A 22,571-nucleotide genomic window follows, 5' to 3' on the forward strand; every position below is an offset into this window, starting at 1 on the left:
TATTGTAATAGTGTTACATGGAGACTGTCCTAGAGAATACAGTGCTAATGTTAAATTAATCAAGTTTCAAGTTGGGAGGTTTGGACATTTTTTTTAGTTTACTGAATACCAGCAATACTAAATTCTGTGAAACTTAAAATTGAAACAGCTTGCTGTTGCCCTTTGGTTTACAGAGTATTTGGGGTTAATGTCATTAATGATTTTTAATTTCTCTTTTTCTAATAGGTCACTACTGTTTTTAATGAAGTCACATCATCTTTCGATTTAAATCCTCAAGTGTTACAGCAGTTAGATAGTAAACGACAGCAGGTCCAAATGACAGTTACAGAGACCAACCAGGAGTGGCAAGTGTTGCAATTGCGAGTGCATACTTTTGCTGCGTGTGCAGTTGTGAGTTTGCAGCAGCTTCCGGAGAAGTTAAATCCTATCATAAAACCATTAATGGAAACAATTAAAAAAGAAGAGAATACACTAGTGCAAAACTATGCAGCTCAGTGCATAGCAAAACTCCTTCAGCAGTGCACAACAAGGACACCCTGCCCCAATTCAAAAATTATTAAAAACCTCTGTAGCTCACTTTGTGTGGACCCATATCTAACTCCTTGTGTCACATGTCCAGTACCAACACAGAGTGGCCAAGACAATTCTAAAGGTATATGTCTGAACCTTCATTTGGGATAGGGAATTAACCATTTACATCTGTTTTTATTGACTTGTAGGTATCATTTAAGCACAAATCCAGTTTATGTGAGAGCTTTTTCCCATTTTGTATATATTGGTAATAAATATAAATATATAATATATATAAAAAATATATATATATTTCTCTAAACTCAAATAAGGTATTCATAAAAGACCTAAAAAAACCCCTGATATTTCATATAAGATGACTGAAATCTGTGAGACAGGTGTTAACCCTTAACCTCTCTTTCAAGAACATCATTATAGGATTTTACTATTAATGAGGCTAGAAACTTAATTGTATCAAATGTTGAATACAAATTCTTCTATAAAACTCTTGTTTCTCTATTTTAATGCATGCTTTGTAAGATAAGTGAACTCTGTTACCTTTAGTAAATAATGTGTAGCCATTCTGATTTCATCTGGAAAATAAGAATTGCTTTCTATAGGCTAGTATCAAGGACCAATGTTTCTTTCCATGCCTTAGTCCAATATGATTTACTTATTTATTTTTGTTAGTAGGATTTTGGAAAAGCAAGTTATTCAAAATGTAATAAATTTACAACTTTAGTATGGTATATGTATTGAAAAATATGTGAACAAACTGGAAGAGGAAAGTTGCATTTTGAATATTAACATCTTAAAACTATAATAAGGTGACAGTCTTTCCCCAGCCCCACTCCTGTCACCCCCTTATGCTATTTGAGTCAGTAATATTTTGCAGTGGTCGATGTCTCTGAATTTATGGTGACTATGGACATTTCTTTTAGAACAGACATTTCTTGCAATGTTTTTAATTTTCTTTTTATGCCTAGAAGCAGTCGTTGATTTTTTAAAAATTAATATACTTTAACTGAAGGACCCAAATCATTCTTGTGTGTTCTATTTCTTGTTAACATGATTCTACAACTTTGTATTAAGTATAGTCTCATGCAAATATCAAAACAATTAATGTTACAAATTATTGACTGTTATGCTACCATTTCATTGTCTAAAGAAAATGTCATTGGCTTTTAGAAATTGAGGCTTAAAAGACATAGTTTTAAAAATAATGTTGTATCTCTTTTGGAGCAGGAAGCATTTGGTCACCTATATTATCCTTAAAAAGTTATTTAACTTTTTCCTTTTAGGATCCAACTCTGAAAAAGATGGGATGCACCATACAGTCACCACGCACCGAGGTATAATTACACTCTACAGGCATCAGAAAGCTGCTTTTGCTATCACAAGTAGGCGAGGTCCTACCCCCAAAGCAGTAAAAGCTCAAATAGCTGATCTTCCTGCAGGAAGTAGTGGAAACATCCTTGTTGAACTTGATGAGGTAAATAGGTGTTTTGTTTTTGACCACTCTGATTTTTAAACAGATATTTTACAGATTGAGAGCTAAATTGTCATATGAGCCTCCAGTATTGTATTTTTATATTTTTCAAAGTGAAAGAACTGGAATTAATAATCTATCATATTAGTTTCACAACATGATCCAGAAAAACTGCAAGCTTCTTTACAAATTTCTGTTGATACTTAATTTATAAGTGTCAAATAATTATTGCCTGCTTGACTTTTAGTCAGCCTGGAATTTACAGTGTGTGATGTGAGGTAGGGATCTAAATTTATTTTTCCACATGAACAGCCAGTTATCACATTATTGAATTCTTCTCTCCCTGATTTATAATGGCACCTTTGTTGTAGCTCATGCTTCATGTATGTGAATATCTATTTGGCTTTCTTTTCTGTTTGGTCTACTTGTTCTACAGTATTATCTTCTTTAAAGGTAACTTAAAAGTGTTTGGTTTTTGAAATTTTTGCAGTTCCATTATTAACAGTGAAATGAATGTTCTAGGTAGCTCTTTAGGTTGCATGACCTAGAAACTTACCTGAGTTCAGCAATAAATTATCAAGGCTAAAAGACATGTGTTTAATATATTTCTGTAACATATAGACCTATTTTAAGTTTCCTTTTTATTTTTAAAAAAAAAAATTTTTTTTTTCAACATTTATTTATTTTTGGGACAGAGAAAGACAGAGCACAAACGGGGGAGGGGCAGAGAGAGAGGGAGACACAGAATCAGAAACAGGCTCCAGGCTCTGAGCCATCAGCCCAGAGCCTGACGCGGGGCTCGAACTCCCGGACCGCGAGATCGTGACCTGGCTCAAGTCGGACGCTTAACCGACTGCGCCACCCAGGCGCCCCTTAAGTTTCCTTTTTAAATTAAAATCTTATTACCTGTATTTGTTTTAAAATCTTCTATCAGTGATTTTTCACCTATTCTATTCATTACATAATTTTAATAAAAAATTTACTGTGACTTTGATATTTATATCTCTATGGCTTGCATAGTTCTTCCTTTAGTTAAAAATAATTGTAAAAATATATGCCTCTTTTGGGGAGGCAGGGTTTTTTTTTTTTTTTTTTTTTTGTATTATATTGAAATTATTGCTGAGTAAGAGGCAACTAATCTTGTGATTAGATAAAACAGATGCTCTTATAGGATCCCTTAAGTGAATATAAATATAAGGACAGATCATCTTCTCTCCTTATCTTCTAACTGCTAAGTTTCTTTGGGAAGGGAGAAGAACTAAAGAACATGTCACTTAGGACTATCTCTAGAAACAGCACATATTCTTTATTTCCAGCTCCAAAGAATTATTTTACTTTGGATATAAAACTCTAGTTTGGGGTTTTATGTTCATGTAAATTTAATTGTTGAAAGGTGTTTATAGTGATAAATATGTTTATAATGATAAATATGTTTAGTTGCTTAATTGATTAAATTCTCATAATAGAATTTCAAATGCATTATAGTTTTTTCCAAAATTCTCTTTTCAACTAACATTTCATATTAGGCCCAGAAGCCTTACCTGGTTCAGCGGAGAGGAGCTGAATTTGCCTTGACAACTATAGTGAAGCATTTTGGTGGTGAAATGGCAGTGAAGTTGCCACATCTCTGGGATGCTATGGTTGGACCATTGAGGAATACAATCAACATAAATAATTTTGGTGTGTACGTTTTTCTGAGTTGGACTTTTTAAAATTATTTGCAAGGTGATACACACTTAAATCAATATATTTTAATAGATGGAAAGTCCCTCTTGGAAAAGGGAGATGGTCCTGCCCAAGAATTGGTGAATTCTCTGCAAGTTTTTGAAACCGCAGCAGCATCAATGGATTCTGAGCTTCATCCCTTGGTAACTAACTACTGCAAGTGTAGTTTTTTTCTAATAAAACAAATGGTTTTATTAAAAAGTCTTAAGGCTTAAAAAATGTAACTTTGATGTCATCCCTAGTAATTGCATTTTCTTTTATGTGTTATAACTAGATTCCTTCTTTATTGACAGCACATTTCTTTTTTTTTTTATATGAAATTTATTGTCAAATTAGTTTCCATACAACACCCAGTGCTCATCCCAAAAGATTCCCTCTTCAATGCCCATCACCCACCCTTCCCTCCCTCCCACCCCCCATCAACCCTCAGTTTGTTCTCAGTTTTTAAGAGTCTCTTATGCTTTGGTTCTCTCTCCCACTCTAACCTCTTTTTTTTTCTTTTTTTTCCTTCTCCTCCCCCATGGGTTTCTGTTAAGTTTCTCAGGATCCACATAAGAGGACAGCACATTTCTTAAGGGCTTCGAGTCAGACCTGGGTGCACAGACGTTAAAGAAAACCCACTTTGGGAGCTTTGAATATAGAGCAGTGGAAATAGGGCTCTGATGACACAGAAGCCAGGTGTAAACAGAAAGGAAGTTATGGCCCTATTAATTTATGCCATGTTAATAATATAACTCTAATTAACAGGTGATAAAAATTCTAAGTATAAAGGTAGAAGGAAGTTACCTACCTGAGATAAAACTAGTCAGTGGCAAAGAAAGAACACTGGTTTGTAGACTATTGTATATTAAAATGAATATTTCTTACAAAAAAAAATTGTGGCAGGAGAAAAATAGAATAGAGAATTAAATATCTGTTTTTTCCATAGAAGAAAACCGTATTCTTTCCATGTAACTGCAGTGGGAAGCTCTGCAGTATATAGCATTGTTAAGTGCGCTAGCTCCTGTTCTTTATTCATGTTAACAGAAAAGGGAGAATCTAGGAGAGAGAGAACGAATCTTTTCTATTTGTATAGTAATGAACTTCTGTCTTTTTCATGTTAAATTTTGTTGATTTATCATTAGTAGAGAAGGGCAGAATCTGTATGCTCTCACCCTTCTGTGATCAGCTTAACAGTCATCAGAGCTGTAAGGCTAGTCTGTTGAGCCTGTACCTGGCTCTTAATCAACATAAATCCTGGTGTTCCATGCAGTAGGCTTTCATTAATGAGATATGTCATGCTACTGTGATCATAATGCCTGTGGTAAGCCAGGAAGTTAAAGTGGAAAGTACTTACCAAAGGATGGTGCCTAGAACGAGTTCAGGATCACTCAACTCAGTGAATAGGAAGTACGTATTTAGGGGTGCCAGGCTAGCTCAGTTGGTAGAGCATGTGACTCTTGATCTCAGGGTCATGAGTTCAAGCCCCATATTGGGCATGAAGCTTACTTAAAACAAACAAACAAAAAAGTAAGTACTTAAACCTAAGCCAGAGCTACCAAATTGGGAGGGGACTGGTGATGTGTGGTATCATTTCCCCTCCCAAGGGGAGAATCTTAGTGCCTTTTGATGTGAACCCTGCTGCCTTAAGGGAAGAAAATGAAGAGTGAAGTTCTGCACCTTTTCTTTTTTTAGAGAGAGGGAGAGCAAGTGTTAGCGGGGGAGAGAGGCAGAGGGAGAGAGAAAGAGAATCTTTTCTTTTTTTTTAATGTTTATTTTTGAGAAAGAGAGAGAGTGTGAGTGGGAGAGGGACAGAGAGACAGAGGGAGATAGGATCTGAAGCAGGCTCCATGCTGACAGCAGAGAGCCCCATGTGGGGTTCGAACTCATGAACTGTGAGATCATGACCTGAGGTGGAGTCAGACGCTCAACTGACTGAGCCACCCAGACGCCCCCTGCACCTGTCTTTTAAGAAGAGTTTTAATATATTAATTTAGATTTAGATTAATTTTTTATTGAAGATGTTTTGACAATAATGTTTGAAGTAATTGGAGATACTCTTGGATTTAGAGCCATTTAGAATATTGAGAACCTCTGAGTATGGGCTATTATAGGTATATTTTAAACACCCCCTAATGAATATTCTGATTGTCTTAAACTTTTTGTTTTTAGTTGGTACAGCATTTGCCTCATCTTTATATGTGCCTTCAATACCCCAGCACTGCAGTGAGGCACATGGCTGCTCGTTGTGTAGGCGTTATGAGCAAAATAGCTACCATGGAAACCATGAATATTTTTTTGGAGAAGGTTCTTCCATGGCTGGGGGCAATTGATGACAATATCAAACAAGAGGGTGCAATTGAAGCACTTGCATGTATCCTTTTTTAATTTGACAAATGTTAGAAATTATATTCATTTTATTTAAGGATGACTGAAATAAAATTGACTTATTAAAAAGTATGTTCATAAATAACCTGTGTTGTTCCCAAAAGAAAACTGCTTTGTTACATTTCATATGAAAGTATCTTTATATTATAAATACATTACAAATATATTTACATTTTATTATGAAAATTTTCACACAGAATGTTTGAAGAGTTACTATTTTAAGAGATCTTTTTAATAGGCAAAAATAATTGTATATACTTATGAAACATATTTCTAGTAACCGATCTATTGGTTTATAATTAGTGTCTTATTAATACTAATTAGGTACTGTGTATGTAGTCTGTATATTATAAATATGTTTTCAAAGTTCATTATGTGGGTGGAAAATGACTACTAAATAACTAGAAATATATAAGCAAGCTTTTTGCTATTGGTACAGCATCCATTGATGTTCTTTAACTCGAAGTATCTGAAAGATATTTCTAAGAGCAAGAAAGATGGATGGAGAACAAATCAATAGAAACTCTGGTTCAGAAATGCTGAAGATTGCAGGAGGACTGAACTTACTGGGCCCTGCTATGTCCAGTTATGATTGTCAAGATCCTGGTGGGAAATTTGGAATTAATCTTTGAGTGACATTGAATTGTGCTACCTTGCTGGCAATGTAACTCACTTTATTTTGGTGTTGGAATTTTAGAAACTTGAAAGAATTTTTCTATGAGAAAAACCTGATTGAAACCTCTAGCATTTCTCAGATGATAAACAATTTTATAGTCCTAAGAGAAAGTTAAATGATGTTTACAAAAGAGCAACAGTGTACAAACGCTGTTATAATTGAATCAGGGATCTTGAGGGAGTCTATTCCCTCATGATATAGATGAGAAAGTGAGGAAGCATGTTACAAGTTACAGTCTTGGTGTATCAACTTGAAAATAATTACCTCAGAACAGCTTGAAAATTTCCTTAATAACTTATTCAGGTGTAATGGAACAGCTGGATGTTGGTATTGTTCCGTATATTGTCCTTTTAGTTGTGCCTGTGTTGGGAAGAATGAGTGATCAGACAGACAGTGTAAGATTCATGGCTACACAGTGCTTTGCAACACTAATTAGACTCATGCCACTTGAGGTAAGTTGAAGATACTCAGTTTATGGACTTCATGTTTTCTATATTTTCATTTGTAATAATTGTAACTCTCTTAAAACAGTGTCAGGTTAAAAACAGACCTCTGGAGTATGTTCACATTACAAGCATTAAAAGTTTTTTACCTTAATGGGTATTTTTTTAACACAGGGTTTTAAGTAAAACTGTGGTTTCTAAAAGAATGTTTACTCATTGATGCAATTCTAGAAATAGAATTGTTCCTAAGTATCCCTGGTAACAGCTAGGTAAAGATTCTGTGCTGAAGTTTACATGAAAGGTAAATTGAGAGATGATAACTGAAAGCTTAAAAAGCAAGTGAAGTCTCTGTGGGGGTGTGGAGAAAGCAGATTAGAAGGTCGGTTGGAGAATTTTGGAGTATACTCCTAGGCTGGAAATAATATATATAGCCAAGGCAGGAAAAAGAAGTGACTTGAAAGAAGGGAAGGGGCAAGACCTTGTTGCCAAGCTGCTTAAAACATTTTGATGGGATTTTTATAATTGAGGGAATAAGTAGATACATAGTTCATCCATGTTGTAGTATGTATCACTACTTCTGTTTTATGGTCAAATAGTATTCCGTTGTATGGATATACCATGCTTTGTTTATCTGTTCACCAGTTGATGGCAATTGATGGACTTTTGGATTATTAACCATCTTTTGACTTTTTTTTTTAATTTTTTAATGTTTATTTATTTTGAGAGAGAGAGAGAGAGAGAGAGAGAACGAACAGGGAGGGGCAGAGAGAGAGGGAGACACAGAATCCGAAGCAAGTTCCAGGCTCTGAGCCGTTAGCACAGAGTCCCATGCAGGGCTCGGACCCACGAACCACGAGATCATGATCTGAGCCATAGTCGGACACTTAACCGACTGAGCCACCCAGGCGCCTCCATCTTTTGACTATTACAAGTAAAGTTAACTGAACATGCACTTGCAAGTCGTTGTGTGGGTATATACTTTTGTTTATTTTTATAAATTATTTTAAATGTTTTGTTATTTATTTTGAGAGAGAGAGACAAAGTACTTAAGTTGGGGGCAGGACAGGGAGAAAGAGAATTCCAGGCAGGCTCTGTACTGTCAGTGCAAAGCTTGACGCGGGGCTTGATCTCATATGAGATCATGACCTGAACTGAGGTCAAGAGTTGGGTGCTTAACCAGCTAGGACACCCAGGCGCCCATTTTAAATGTTTATTTATTTATTTTTGACAGAGTGAGAGAGAGCATGTGCACATGTGAGTGGAGGAGGGGTAGAGAGAGAGGGAGAGAGAGAATCCGAAGCAGGCCCTGGGCTCCATCTCACTAACCATGAGATCATGACCTGAGCCAAAATCAAGATTCAGATGCTTAACTGACCGAGCCACCCAGGTGCACCTATATGTTTTAGTTTTTTTGAGCAGATATCTAAAAATGGGATTACTAGGGTCATATGATATTGAAATTCTTAAGAAATTGCCAGACTGTTTTTCCAGAGTAACTGTACCATTTTGTGTTCCTACCAGCGAAGTATGAGCATAAGTTGGGTAACCTCTGTGAAAAAAGTTTGGCTATATCTGCTGAAGTTGAAGATTCCCATCCAATAACCAGCAAATTCATCCCAGATATATAGCCTAGAGAAATTCATACACATGTACCAAGACATAGCTTTAAGAATATTTATCATAGTATTATTTATAGTAGTCTAAGACCACTCAAATGTTCATCATCAGTGGAGTAGATATGTTAACTGGATGGTGATGGTGATGATGATACTGCAAAAGAATGAACAAAGTAAAGGCACAACAGTACTAATCTTTAACATAAGATTCCATTTTTATGAAGTTCAAAAATAAGTAAAAGTACATGGGATGCATACTTAGGTGGTAATGGTATGAAGAAAAGAAAGAGGTTGCCATGAAAGTTAGTAAAGTGATTTTAGATTTTAGATTTCCCTTTAGTAAAGGGAAAGGAGAGTTGGTTATCACTGGGAGGGAACATATGGGGTCTTCTAGGATTATGGCAGGGCTATTTTTATTGATCTGGTAATGGTTATAAAGTTGTTTATTTATAAAACTGTACATTTATTTATATATTTGTCTATATGAATAGTTTATCCCACAATAAAAAGTATTAAAATAAGTACCATGACCAAAAAAATGAAATACTACACTATTATATTGAAAGACACAAGTCATTTCCAGAATAGTTTCCATTTTTGCTTCCTAGGTCTTACTCATATTTTTTAATTCTTGGACCTTGCATCATCTTATTTGTAAACTAAATTGTTAGTCCCCTTGGCCCTTTTCCACTTTGGAATCAGTGAGTGATAGGAAACCACCATGTGTTCTTTGAGCAAAGGAGTAGATGATGAACAAATGTTTTAGGAACATTAATCTAACAGCTGAAAGCAATTTAATAGCTGTTAGGAAATCAGTTTAATAGCTGTTTATGGATTAGAATGGAAGTGACCCAAAACACAGCCCAATCCACTGTGAGGAGATAGTCAATTGTTTTTAAGGGGATACTAACAATATTTGATAATCAGATTGGCAAAGAAAAGAGACTCTGACCATTAGAGGTTGAGAAAAGATTAGTCAAACTCTCTTTGATGTGATCTGTATTATACTCTCACCATGATAGAAAAACAGGAATCAGGGGTGCCTGGCTGGCTCAGTTGGTACAGCATATGGCTCTTGATCTCAGGGTTGTAAATTCAAGCCCCATCTTGAATGTAGAGATTACTTAAAAGTAAAGCCTTTAAAAAATAAAACAGGACCAGATATATCCTCCCACCATAAGTAGAAGACTAGACAAAATGAATCAAACAGTGGTTTTCGATACTGAAGAGCAGGCAACACAGGATAGAAATCATGAGAGAGAAGAAACAAATGAAGTGCCCTAGCTTACTGCCTAAAGTAAGTTTCCAGGCCATCGGACAGGGAAGTGAAACCTAAACAGAACCTCACAGTTTCACCAATTTGAATAGTCAAGAGTTCAGAGTGTAGGTAAGACAAGATTGCTAGAATTTGCAAGGACCCAAGAAGTAGTTGCAGAGAAGAAGCTCCAGATGTCCACACCAGGGCTGAGTATTCATCTGGGCATATGTGTGAGAATGTATGTTTGAGACTGGGAGAAAAAATGATTGAAAGGAGTAGGTGGAACAATTCCCAGAGCTCACACATGGTCAGGAATAATTTGTGTTTCCACAAAACTGAATCAGAAGACTTCCTCCCATTTAGAGCATTAAGCACAATTCTTAGAAGTATATTGCCCAAGTAGTGAGATCAAACTAGCCCTTGACAGAAGGCTGATTTGGATCTACCTTAACAAAGCTTAAAAATAAGCCCTAAAAGGAGGATCAAATTGATTTCAAGTAACTTTAAACCACATCCCAGAAAATAACTCTAAAATATTAAAACCAAAGAAGGGGTACCTGGGTGGCTCAGTTGATTGAGTTTTGGACTTCAGCTCAGGTCATGATCTTGCGGTTTGTGAGTTCGAACCCTGCATCATGCACAGAGTCTGTTTTGAATCCTCTGTCCCTCCCCCACTTGTGTGTGCATGCTCTCTCAAAAATAAATAAAAATATTAAAAAAAAAACCCAAAACACCAAGAAATCCAGCACCCAACAACATAAATGATGTTTAGCACCCACCAAAAAATGGCCAGGTATGAAAATATATCCAATAACCAGCAGAAAAGTCAGTCAGTAGAAACAGACCCTGAAATGGCCCAGATAATAGAATTAGTAGATAAGGATATTAAAATACATTCTATATGTTCAAGAAGGTAGAGGAAAGCATAAATATAGTGAGTAAAGTGGAAGAAGGAAGAACAAACCAAATTGAACTTCTTGAGATGAAAAATACAATTACAAATAAAAACACACTGGTTGGGATTAATGGGAGAATGGATGCTACAAAAGAAAAGATTACTGAGTTTGAAGATGTAGCAATAGAAACAAGAATATCATGCAAGTATATTCCTGTTCTGCACTGTCTTGATTTCCTCTATTACATCTTCACAGGAAGAACATGTACTTTTCTGAAATGTATACTGAGAAGGATTCAAGTAATTTTGACAGAAGCTCTAATTCCTTGCACTGTTAGTAACTGTTGGTGATTTAATAGGAATGTGGAATGAGGAATATATACATAGGAAGAGTTCCTGGCACTGAATAATATTTATGACTTCCCAGCTTAGAGTTTCATTGTTAGGAAATGTATCTACTTATATGGCCTTATGGCTGGTTGTCATTAAAAATTCCATGAAGATAGATGTTTGACAATTTTGTAAAGCATTTGTGCTTACAAAATGAGAGGCCTCATTTTGATGACCATCATTATACTATTAGATGTTCTAAAGTGTTAGATTCTATTTTATTAGATACAGTTGTTGATTCCTAAACTTTGTGAAAATATAACAGGTAGTCATTTTTAAGACTCAGTGTGCATACCTCATTCCTCCAATATATTTCTCATGTAATGTGGAATATATATTTTAAATGACCTTTTTTTAAATGTTTATTTTTGAGACAAAGAGAGCATGAGCGGGGGAGGGGCAGAGAGAGAAAGGGACAGAGGATCCAAAGCAAGCTCCACACTGATAGCAGCAAGCCCAACATAGGGATTGAACTCACGAATTATGAGATTGTGACCTAAGCCAAAGTCGGCTGCTCAGTTGAGCCACCTAGGCACCCCTATATTTTAATTGACCTTAATTGATACTCTGTTTCCAGGATTTTACATTTCTTAACTTAAGATATGCCATATGGCAGTAGTTCTCAAGCTTTTTGGTCTGAGTGTCTCATTACATTCTTTTTTTTTTAATATATATTTTTTATTCTTTTATTTTTAAAAAAAAAATTTATATATTTTTAGCTTTTTTAATTTTTTAATATGAAATTTTTTAAATATATTTTTATAATCTTTATTTTTGAGAGGGGGGAGAGAGAGAGTGAGTGCTAGTGGAGGAGGAACAGAGACAGAGGGAGACACAAAATCCAAAGCAGGCTCCAGGCTCTCAGCTGTCAGCACAGAGCCTGATGTGGGGCTTGAATTCACAAACAGCAAGATCATGACCTGAGCTGAAGTCAGATGCTTAACTGACTGAGCCACCCAAGTGCTCCTCATTATATTCTTAAAACTTGAAAACCCTAGAGCTTCTATCATATTTTCTGTAATAGAAATTAAAACTAAGAAATGTAAAAAAGATTCATTATTTCATTTAATAAACCCATTAGATGTTGCCATAAATAACATCTTTAAATGAAAAATAACTTTTTTTCTAAAAAATAAGCTAGTGAGAAAAGTGACATTGTTTGGCATGTTTGCACATCTCTTTTATGCCTGGTCTAATAGTAGATAGCTGGATTGTTACATTTACTTAGGCATTCAGGCTCTTGCAATATGTTTCTTGGGCTGAGGTATATGAAGAAAGTCAAGCCTCATAGAGATAGGTAGTTGGAAAAGTGAGCAGTATTTTGACAGCTTTTTAAATAATTGTGGACATTCTTTTATCTGATAACATACCAAAACTCAAAAAGAGAAAGGTTATTACATTTATGTGCAGTGTGGAATCTAAAAATCTTATCACTGAATATAAAATCTCTCTACATTCAGATTTATTGGTTTATCTTACACTTATGAATAGAACTTATATCCATACATGTTTTTTAACATCAGCATTGGTCACTTGGAAAATACTGATTCAATGAGTTATGTAAATCTTTTAAAGGTTGATAATATTTTGTCATAAATTAGCAAAAAATCAGATTCGTTAGATCACTAACAGAAAATTCTTCTTAAGTATTGGAAAGCTTATACTTAAGCTCAAGCTCACAGTGCTGTTTCTCTTGGAAGATTGAATTTTATCATTGGCAACAAGTTTATGTCAGTTGTTTTCTTTGGAGTGACAAATTTATATTTAAGAAAATGTTGGCCAGACAGCCAAGTCAGAATAACAGTTTGTCAGTCCATTCAAGTAAAATGTTGTTCTGTGAAAAATGGCTCACTCAGGTCACAATGTAAACAATCTCATAAGTGCTTTTTTCTCAACATAATTATATTCTGATATACAACAAAAGTGCTTTATGTGTAGTTCGCATTTGTTTTTTGCACAGAATGTTAAAAAGATGTGCATTCAAGGGTTAAGGTCTAATAAAGTTATTTTTACTACTTTAAGGACATTGTTTTTTTAATGTTTAATTTTGGGAGAGAGGAAAAACTCAAGTGGGGAGGAGCAGAATGAGGAGGACAGAGGATCTGAAGTGGTCTCTGCACTGACAGCTGTGAGGCTGATGGGGGCTTGAACTCACAAACTATGAGATCATGACCTTGAGCCAAAGTTGGACATTCACGTGACGCACTACCCAGGTGCCCCTACTGCTTTAATAAGGACATTCTTAACTGAAATTGGCTTTTAAAAAAATGCTGATACATGGCTGTAACACAGTGACTACTGGTACATTTAGTGATGTTGCCTTGATTCTTTTTGAGGCATAAGCAGTTTTGCCCACCATTACTTTTGGAGCCTCAGTGCAAATGTCAGCCAAGTGAAAAAAAGCAAACAATGTCTTTCCTTTATTATGAAATGGTTTTGACCTCAGTGATCCTTTGAAAAAATCTTGGGTATCCTGACGGGTCTGCAGACTACATTTTGAGAACTGATACCCTAAGGCATCATAACACTGAAATTGAGAAGCTCCTGTAACAGCCTTTTATTTAAAATAAGTTATACAATCTTGTTTGCCTCTTTATCAAGTAATGCCTGGTGTGGGGAACGTAAGTTGTAGGTGTATTGTTTAAAATACCTCATGTGCTTATTTAGTAGTCTGATAACACTTTTAATACTTGTCAAATTTAAACTCTATTTGTTGTCCAGTCTTTAAAATTATTTATTATTACTTATTACTATTATTTTAACTATTACTATTTCTGAATTATTTTTCTCTGTATTTACATTTTGATAAGACTTGTAGTTATTTCATAATCTGAGTATGAACAAACTAACTGTGGTAAATAGTTTTAATACACTCTAAAAAATCACTTTAGGCAGGCATTCCAGACCCTCCAAATATGTCAGAAGAACTAATCCAATTGAAAGCCAAGGAACGACACTTTTTGGAGCAGTTATTAGATGGGAAAAAATTAGAAAATTACAAAATACCAGTACCAATTAATGCTGAACTCAGAAAATATCAGCAGGTAAAGTTTTATACTTATATAATGAATAGTGACTATTCCTTTCAATGTACCCTGAAGAGTTTTTAAAATTTTATTTAGTAAACTCTTGTGTTTAGTGTCTTTTACCCGTTTATTACTCCTTTGCCTATAAAAACACGGATTTTTGGTCTGTGCAAATGTGTTTTATAAGAAAAAAATTTTTATGATCTGTTCACATTTATAATTTTCCTCTTTCTCCTAACCTTTCAGGATGGTGTGAACTGGTTAGCATTTCTTAATAAGTATAAACTTCATGGAATTCTGTGTGATGACATGGGTTTAGGAAAAACTTTACAGTCCATCTGCATTCTAGCAGGAGATCACTGTCACCGGTAATTTAAAATGTTATTTTTTTGGAAAAGGGGTTTTAGATGCTGAGAAATGTAAAAACCAAACAAATAAACACTGGTTAATTTATTGTGTTTTATTGTTGTAAAGGGCCCAAGAATATGCAAGATCAAAATTGGCAGAATGTATGCCACTTCCTTCCTTGGTGGTTTGTCCGCCAACATTAACAGGTCACTGGGTGGATGAAGTAGGAAAATTTTGCTCCAAAGAATATCTCAATCCATTACACTATACTGGACCTCCTACTGAAAGAATAAGGTAAGAACTCTACAACAAAAATATTTAATCTTCTGTTTTGAGAATCACTTTAGAAGAATACAATTTATTAAAAATGACTTCTAGTTAGTCTTTTTGGTTGTCAGAACCTCAACTTATTTAAGAAAGATGAGTGTATGTTATAAAGATAAAATCAGTGAGATACTTCAGAGTTTAAAGACTTTAGCCATTGTTAACAGTCAATTGGATTTTCTAAGTATTGGACCTAGGAACCAAAGCCATTCTCTATGCCCTTCTTGGGAGCCTTGTAATCACAGCATCTCTTTCTCTAAGAGCTCCCTCATCCCCAAAATGCTTTTGCTCCATAAGGGCTGCTCTGACTGTCCTGAGACCATAGCAATGTTAGAGTTCAATTAGCTTTACCCTTTCTCTCTTAAACTGGTACATCCCTTATGTTCCTAAATACAATTTTTTAAAAAATGTTTATTTTTGACAGAGAGAGCACAATTGGAGGAGGGGCAGAGAGAGAGAGAGGGAGACACAGAATCTGAAGCAGGCTCCAGCCATGAGCTGTCAGCACAGAGCCTGACGTGGGTCTCAAACTCATGAACCATGAGATCTGACCTGAGCCAAAGTTGGATGCTTAACCATCTGAGCCACCCAGGCGCCCCCCTAATACAAATTTTGAAGAGCAGAATTTCCATTGATCTCAGTTTACCTTTTTGTGTGTGTGCAAATTTTTATTTACATTCTAGTTAGTTAACAGTGTAATATTGGCTTCAGGAGCGGAATTTAGTGATTTATCAGTTACATATAACACCCAGTGCTGTCATAACAAGTGCCTTCCTTAATATCCATCACCCATTTAGCACATCCCCCACCCACATCCCTCCAGCAACTCTGTTTTAAGTCTTTAAGAGTCTCTTATGGTTTGCTTCCCTGTCTTTTTTTTTGTTCCCCCTTCCCATGTGTTCATCTGTTTGTTTCTTAAATTCCACATGTGAATGAAATCATGTATTTTTCTCTGATTTATTTTGCTTAGCATAATACATTCTAGCTACATCCATGTCATTGAAAACGGCAAGATTTCATTCTTTTTGATGGCTCAGTAATATTCCATTGTATGTATACACCACATCTTCTTTATCCATTCATCAATTGATGGATACTTGGGCTCTCCCCATCATTTGGCTGTTGTTGATAATGCTGCTGTAAACACTGGGGTCCATGTACCCTTTTGAATATGTATTTTTGTATTCTTTGGGTAAATACCTAATAGTGCAATTGCCAGGTCATAGGGAAGTTCTATTTTTAGCTTTTTGAACAACCTGTGTGTGTACTCTTTTCCAGAGTGGCTGCACCAGTTTGCATTCTCACCAGCAGTGTAAGAGAGTTGCCCTTTCTCCACATCCTTGCCAACATCTGTTGTTTCCTGTGTTGTTAGTTTTAGCTGTTCTGACAGGTGTGAGGTGGTATCTCATCCTAGTTCTGCTTTGTATTTCCCTCATGATGAGTGATGTTGAGCAGTTTTCATGTTAGCCATCCGTATCTTCTTTGAAAAAATGTATATTCATATCTTCTGCCCATTTCTTAACTGGATTGTTTTTTGGGTATTGAGTTTGATAAGTTATGTACAGATCTTGGATACTAACCTTTTATCAGATATGTCATTCGCAAATATCTTCTCCTATTCTGTAGGCTGCCTTTTAGTTTTGTTGATAGTTTCTTTTGCTGTGCAGAAGCTTCTTATCTTGATGAAGCCCTAGTAGTTCATGTTTGCTTTTGTTTCCCTTGCCTTTGGTGATGGGTCTAGTAAGAAGCTGCTCTGGCGAGGTCAAAGAGGTTGCTGTGTGTTTTACTCTTGTAGGATTTTGGTGGTTTCCTGACTCACATTTAGGTCTGGCATTCATTTTGAATGTATTTTTGTGTGTGGTGTAAGCAGGTGGTCCAGTTTCATTCTTCTACATGTTGCTGTCCAGTTTTCCCAACACCATTTGTCGAAGAGACTTTTTCTGTTGGATATTCTTTCCTCTTTAGCTAAAGATTAGTTGACCATATAGTTGTGGGCCCATTTCTGGGTTTCCTGTTCTATTCCATTGATCTGTATGCTTATGTTTATGCCAGTACCATACTGTCTTGATGACTACAGCTTTTTTTTTTTTTTTTTTTAATTTTTTTTCAACATTTTTATTTATTTTTGGGACAGAGAGAGACAGAGCATGAACGGGGGAGGGGCAGAGAGAGAGGGAGACACAGAATTGGAAACAGGCTCCAGGCTCCGAGCCATCAGCCCAGAGCCTGACGCGGGGCTCGAACTCACGGACCGCGAGATCGTGACCTGGCTGAAGTCGGACGCTTAACCGACTGCGCCACCCAGGCGCCCCAATGATGACTACAGCTTTGTAATGTAGCCTCAAATTCCGGAATTGTGTTGCCTCCAGCTTTGCTTTTCTTTTTTAAGATTACTTTGGCTGTTTGGGGTCTTCTGTGGTTCCATAACCAATTTTATGATTGTTTGTGATGATAGTTCTGCAAAGAATGCTGTTGGTATTTTGATAGGGAGTGCATTAAATGTGTAGATTGCTTTGGATAGTATAGACATTTTATTTTATTTTTTTATTTTTTTTTTATTTTGTTTTTAAACGTTTATTTTTGGGACAGAGAGAGACAGAGCATGAACGGGGGAGGGGCAGAGAGAGAGGGAGACACAGAATCGGAAACAGGCTCCAGGCTCTGAGCCATCAGCCCAGAGCCCGACGCGGGGCTCGAACTCACAGACCGCGAGATTGTGACCTGGCTGAAGTCGGACGCTTAACCGACTGCGCCACCCAGGCGCCCCTAGTATAGACATTTTAACAATGTTTGTTCTTCCAATCCATGAGCATGGAATGCTTTTCCATTTCTTTGTGTCCTCTTCAATTTCAAGTGTTCTATAGTTTTCAGAGTACAGATCTTTTACCTCTTTAGTTAGGTTTATTCCTAGGTATGTTACAGTTTTTGGTGCAATTGTAAATGGGGTTGGTTCCTTGGTTTCTTTTTCTGCTCCTTCATTATTGCTGTATAGAAATGCAACAGATTTCTATGTATTGATTTTACATCCTGCGACTGCTGAATTCATGTATTCTAGCAATTTTTTGGTGAAGTCTTTTGGGTTTTATATGTAAAGTATCATGATGTCGTCTGCAAATAGTGAAAGTTTGACTTTTTCTTTGCTGATTTGGATGGATGCCTTTTCTTTTTGTCTCTGATTGCTGAGGCTAAGACTTCGGTACTACGTTAAATAGTAATGTGGGGCGCCTGGGTGGCGCGGTCGGTTAAGCGTCCGACTTCAGCCAGGTCACGATCTCGCGGTCTGTGAGTTCGAGCCCCGCGTCGGGCTCTGGGCTGATGGCTCAGAGCCTGGAGCCTGTTTCCGATTCTGTGTCTCCCTCTCTCTCTGCCCTTCCCCCGTTCATGCTCTGTCTCTCTCTGTCCCAAAAATAAATAAACGTTGAACAAAAAAAATAAAAAATAAAAAAAGTAGTAATGAGAGTGGAAATCCCTGACTTGTTCCTGACCGTATCACTGAGGGTCGTATTAGCTGTGGGTCTTTCGTGTATGGCCTTTATGATGTTGAGACATGTTCTGTCTATCCCTGCTTTGTTGAGGGCTTTATCAAGAATGGATGCAGTATTTTGTCAGATGCCTTTTCTGCATCTTTTGACAGGATCACATGGTTCTTATCCTTTCTTTTATTAATGTGTATCATGCTGATTTATTTGCAAATATTGAACTAGCCCTGCAGCCCAGGAATAAATCTCACTTGATCATGGTGAATAATTCTTTTAATGTGCTGTTGGATTTGATATGCTAGTATCTTGAGAATTTTTGCATCCATGCTCATCAGCAATATTGACCTGTAATTCTTCTCTTAGTGGAGTCTTTGTCTGGTTTTGGAATCAAGGTAATGCTGGCCTTGTAGAATGAGTTTGCAAGTTTTCCTTCCATTTCTATTCTTTTGAATAGTTTGAGAAGAATAGGTATTAACTCTTATTTATTTATTTATTTATTTATTTATTTATTTATTTATTTATTTTAAATTTATTTTATGTTTATTTTTGTGAGAGAGGGAGTTAGGGTGTGAGCAGGGGAGGGTCACAGAGAAAGAGGGAGATACAGATTCCAAAGCAGGCTCCAGGCTCTGAGCTGTCAGCACAGAGGCTGACGTGAGCTTGAACCCATGAACCGTGAAAGCCGAAGTTGGACATTTAACCAACTGAGCCACCCAGACGCCCCAACTCTTCTTTAAATGTCTGCTAGAATTCCCCTGGGAAGCCGTCTGGCCCAGAACTCTTGTTTGTTGGGAGATTTTTTTTTTTTTTTAAGCTTCTTTATTTTTTGAGAAAGAGAGAGAGAGAAAGGCAGTGCCAGCTAGGGAGGGACAGGGAGAGAAGGAGAAAGAGAATCCCAAGCAGATTCCACACTCAGTTCAGAGGCTGATGCAAGTGATCTCATAAGCCATGAGAACACAACCTGAGATGAGATAAAAAGTTGGATGCTTAACGATCAAGCCACCCAGGCTCTCTTGTTGGGCTCTCTTGTTGGGAGATTTTTGATGGCTGATTCAGTTTCTTTGCTGGTTATGGGTCTGGTCTAATTTTCTGTTTCTTCCTGTTTTGGTTTTGGTAGTGTGTGTGAATTTCTAGGAATTTGTCTATTTTCCAGATTGCCCAGTTTGTTGGCATGTTTTTTCATAATATTCTCTTATAATTGTTTGTATTTCTGTGGTGGTGGTAATGATCTCTCTTGTTTCATTTGTGATTTTGAGTCCTTTCTTTTTTCTTTCTGATAAGTCTGGCTAGGGGGTTATCAATTTTATTAATTTTTTCAAAGAACCAGCTCTTAGTTTCACTGATCTGTTCTCTTGGTCTTTTTTTTTTTTTTTTTAATGTTTATTTACTTTTGAAAGAAAGAGCAGGAACAGGGGAAGGACAGAGGGAGAGGGAGACATAGAATCTGAAGCAGGCTCCAGGCTCCAAGCTGTCAGCACAGAACCTGACGTGGGGCTCAATTCCACAAAGTGCGAGATCATGACCTGACTGAAGTTGGATGCTCAACTGACTGAGCCACCCAGGCACCCCAGATTTTGTTTGTTTCTCTGTTGTTCATTCTGGTGGCTTTAGGCTTTATTTGCTATTCCTTTTCTAGCTCCTTTAGGTGTAAGGTTAGGTTGTATATTTGTGACATTTTTTATTTCTTGAGGTGAGCTTGTATTACAGTATACTTCCCTGTTCGAATTGCCTTTGCTGCATCCCAAAGGTTTTGGACCATCATGTTTTCATTTTCATTTGCTTCCATGTATTTTTTAATTTTTTCTCTAATTTCTTATTTAACCCATTCATTCTTTAGTAGGATGTTCTTTAACCTCCATGTATTTGAGGGCTTTGCAAATTTTTTCTTGTGGTTGATTTCAAGTTCCATAATGCTGTGGTCTGAAAATATGCATGCTGTGATCTCGATTTTTTTGTACTTGTTGAGGATTGATTTGTGATGCAGTATGTGATCTGTTCTGGAGAATGTTCCATGTTCATTCAAGAAGAATGTGTATTTTGCTTTAGGATGAAATGTTCTGAATATATTTGTTAAGTCCATCTGGTCCAGTGAGTCATTGAAAGCCATTATTTCCTTGTTGATTTTCTGCTTGGATGATCTGTGCATTGCTGTAAGTGGGGTGTTAAAATTCCCTACTATAATTGTATTATCAGTGAGTTTATGTTTGTTACAATTGATTGGTTACCTCCAAGTTGGGAGCATAAATATTCATAATTGTTAGATATTCTTGATGCATAGACTCCTTAATTCTGATATAGTGCCTTTCTTTATCTCTTGTTACAATCTTTGTTTTAAAATCTATTTGTCTGATATAAGTGTGGCTACTCTGGCTTTCTTTTGACTTCCATTAGCATGATAGATGATCCTCCATCCCCTCACTTTCAGTCTGCACATGTCTTTAGGTATAAAATGAGTCTCTTGCAGAGAGCATATAGATGGATTATGGGGTTTTTTAATATATACATTTTGATACCCTGTGCCTTTTGATTGGAGCATTTAGTCCATTTACATTCAGTTTAGCACACTGAAAATATCGTGCCAATTCTTTCTGGCCTGCCAAGTTTCAAAAGAGAGATCAGTCACGAGTCTTATAGGTCTCCCTTTATATGTGAGGGCACGTTTACCCCTTGCTGCTTTCAGAATTTTCTCTTTGTCCTTGTATTTTGCCAGTTTCACTATGATATGTCGTGCAGAAGATCGATTCAAGTTACGTCTGAAGGGAGTTCTCTGTGCCTCTTGGATTTCAATGCCTTTTTCCTTCCCCAGTTCAGGGAAGTTCTCAGCTATAATTTCTTCAAGTACCCCTTCAGCACCTTTCCCTCTCTCTTCCTCCTCTGGGATACCAATTATGCGTATATTATCTCTTTTTAGTGTATCACTTAGTTCTCTAATTTTCCCCTCATACTCCTGGATTTTTTTATCTCTCTTTCTCTCAGCTTCCTCTTTTTCCATAACTTTATCCTCTAGCTCACCTATTCTCTCCTCTGCCTCTTCAAGCCGAGCTGTTGTCGTTTCCATTTTGTTTTGCATTTCGTTTAAAGCGCTTTTCAGCTCCTCGTGACTGTTCCTTAGTCCCTTGATCTCTGTAGCAAGAGATTCTCTGCTGTCGTCTATACTGTTTTCAAGCCCAGCGATTAATTTTATGACTATTATTCTAAATTCACTTTCTGTTACATTATTTAAATCCTTTTTGATCAGTTCATTAGCTGTTGTTATTTCCTGGAGATTCTTCTGAGGGAAATTCTTCCGTTTGGTCATTTTGGATAGTCCCTGGAGTGGTGAGGACCTGCAGGGCACTTCCCCTGTGCTGTGGTATATAACTGGAGTTGGTGGGCGGGCCCGCAATCAGACCTGATGTCTGCTCCCAGCCCACTGCTGGGGCCACAGTCAGACTGGTGTGTGCCTTCTCTTCCCCTCTCCTGGGGGCGGGATTCACTGTGGGGTGGCGTGGCCCATCTGGGCTACTTGCACACTGCCAGGCTTGTGGTGCTGGGGATCTGGCGTATTAGCTGGGGTGGGTAGGCAAGGTGCACGGGGGCAGGAGGGGCAGGCTTAGCTCGCTTCTCCTTAGGTGATCCACTTCAGGAGGGGCCCTGTGGCAGCGGGAGGGAGTCAGATCTGCTGCCGGAGGTTTGGCTTCGCAGAAGCACAGAGTTGGGTGTTTGCGTGGAGCGAGCAAGTTCCCTGACAGGAACTGGTTCCCTTTGGGATTTTGGCTGGGGGATGGGCGAGGGAGATGGCGCTGGCGAGCGCCTTTGTTCCCCACCAAGCTGAGCTCTGTTGTTGGGGGGGGTGGGGCTCAGCAACCCTCCCTCCCTTTGTCCTCCAGCCTTCCCACTTTCAGAGCAGAGCTGTTAACTTATGACCTCCCAGACGCTAAGTCGCGCTTGCTGTCGGAACACACTCCGGCCGGCCGGCCCCTCCACTTTTGCAAGCCAGACTCGGGGGCTCTGCTTGGCCGGCGAGCCGCCCTTCCGCCCCGGCT

The 22,571-nt window shown here is 37.3% G+C and overlaps 1 protein-coding gene across 2 annotated transcripts in view; it reads left to right on the plus strand.

The window, feature by feature from the left end:
- Positions 1–22,571, plus strand: part of BTAF1 (B-TFIID TATA-box binding protein associated factor 1) — a 122,425-nt gene that overhangs the window by 76,854 nt on the left and 23,000 nt on the right. For both annotated transcript variants that reach the window (XM_011287417.4, XM_019813536.3), the window contains 9 exons: positions 226–652; positions 1,812–2,002; positions 3,526–3,679; positions 3,758–3,867; positions 5,876–6,077; positions 7,071–7,219; positions 14,261–14,413; positions 14,642–14,763; positions 14,870–15,037. In XM_011287417.4, coding sequence (XP_011285719.1) covers positions 226–652; positions 1,812–2,002; positions 3,526–3,679; positions 3,758–3,867; positions 5,876–6,077; positions 7,071–7,219; positions 14,261–14,413; positions 14,642–14,763; positions 14,870–15,037 — 1,676 coding nt within the window. The remainder of the gene's footprint in view (positions 1–225; positions 653–1,811; positions 2,003–3,525; positions 3,680–3,757; positions 3,868–5,875; positions 6,078–7,070; positions 7,220–14,260; positions 14,414–14,641; positions 14,764–14,869; positions 15,038–22,571) is intronic.

Source organism: Felis catus, chromosome D2, assembly GCF_018350175.1.
Source record: "Felis catus isolate Fca126 chromosome D2, F.catus_Fca126_mat1.0, whole genome shotgun sequence".
Classification (NCBI taxonomy): domain Eukaryota; kingdom Metazoa; phylum Chordata; class Mammalia; order Carnivora; family Felidae; genus Felis; species Felis catus.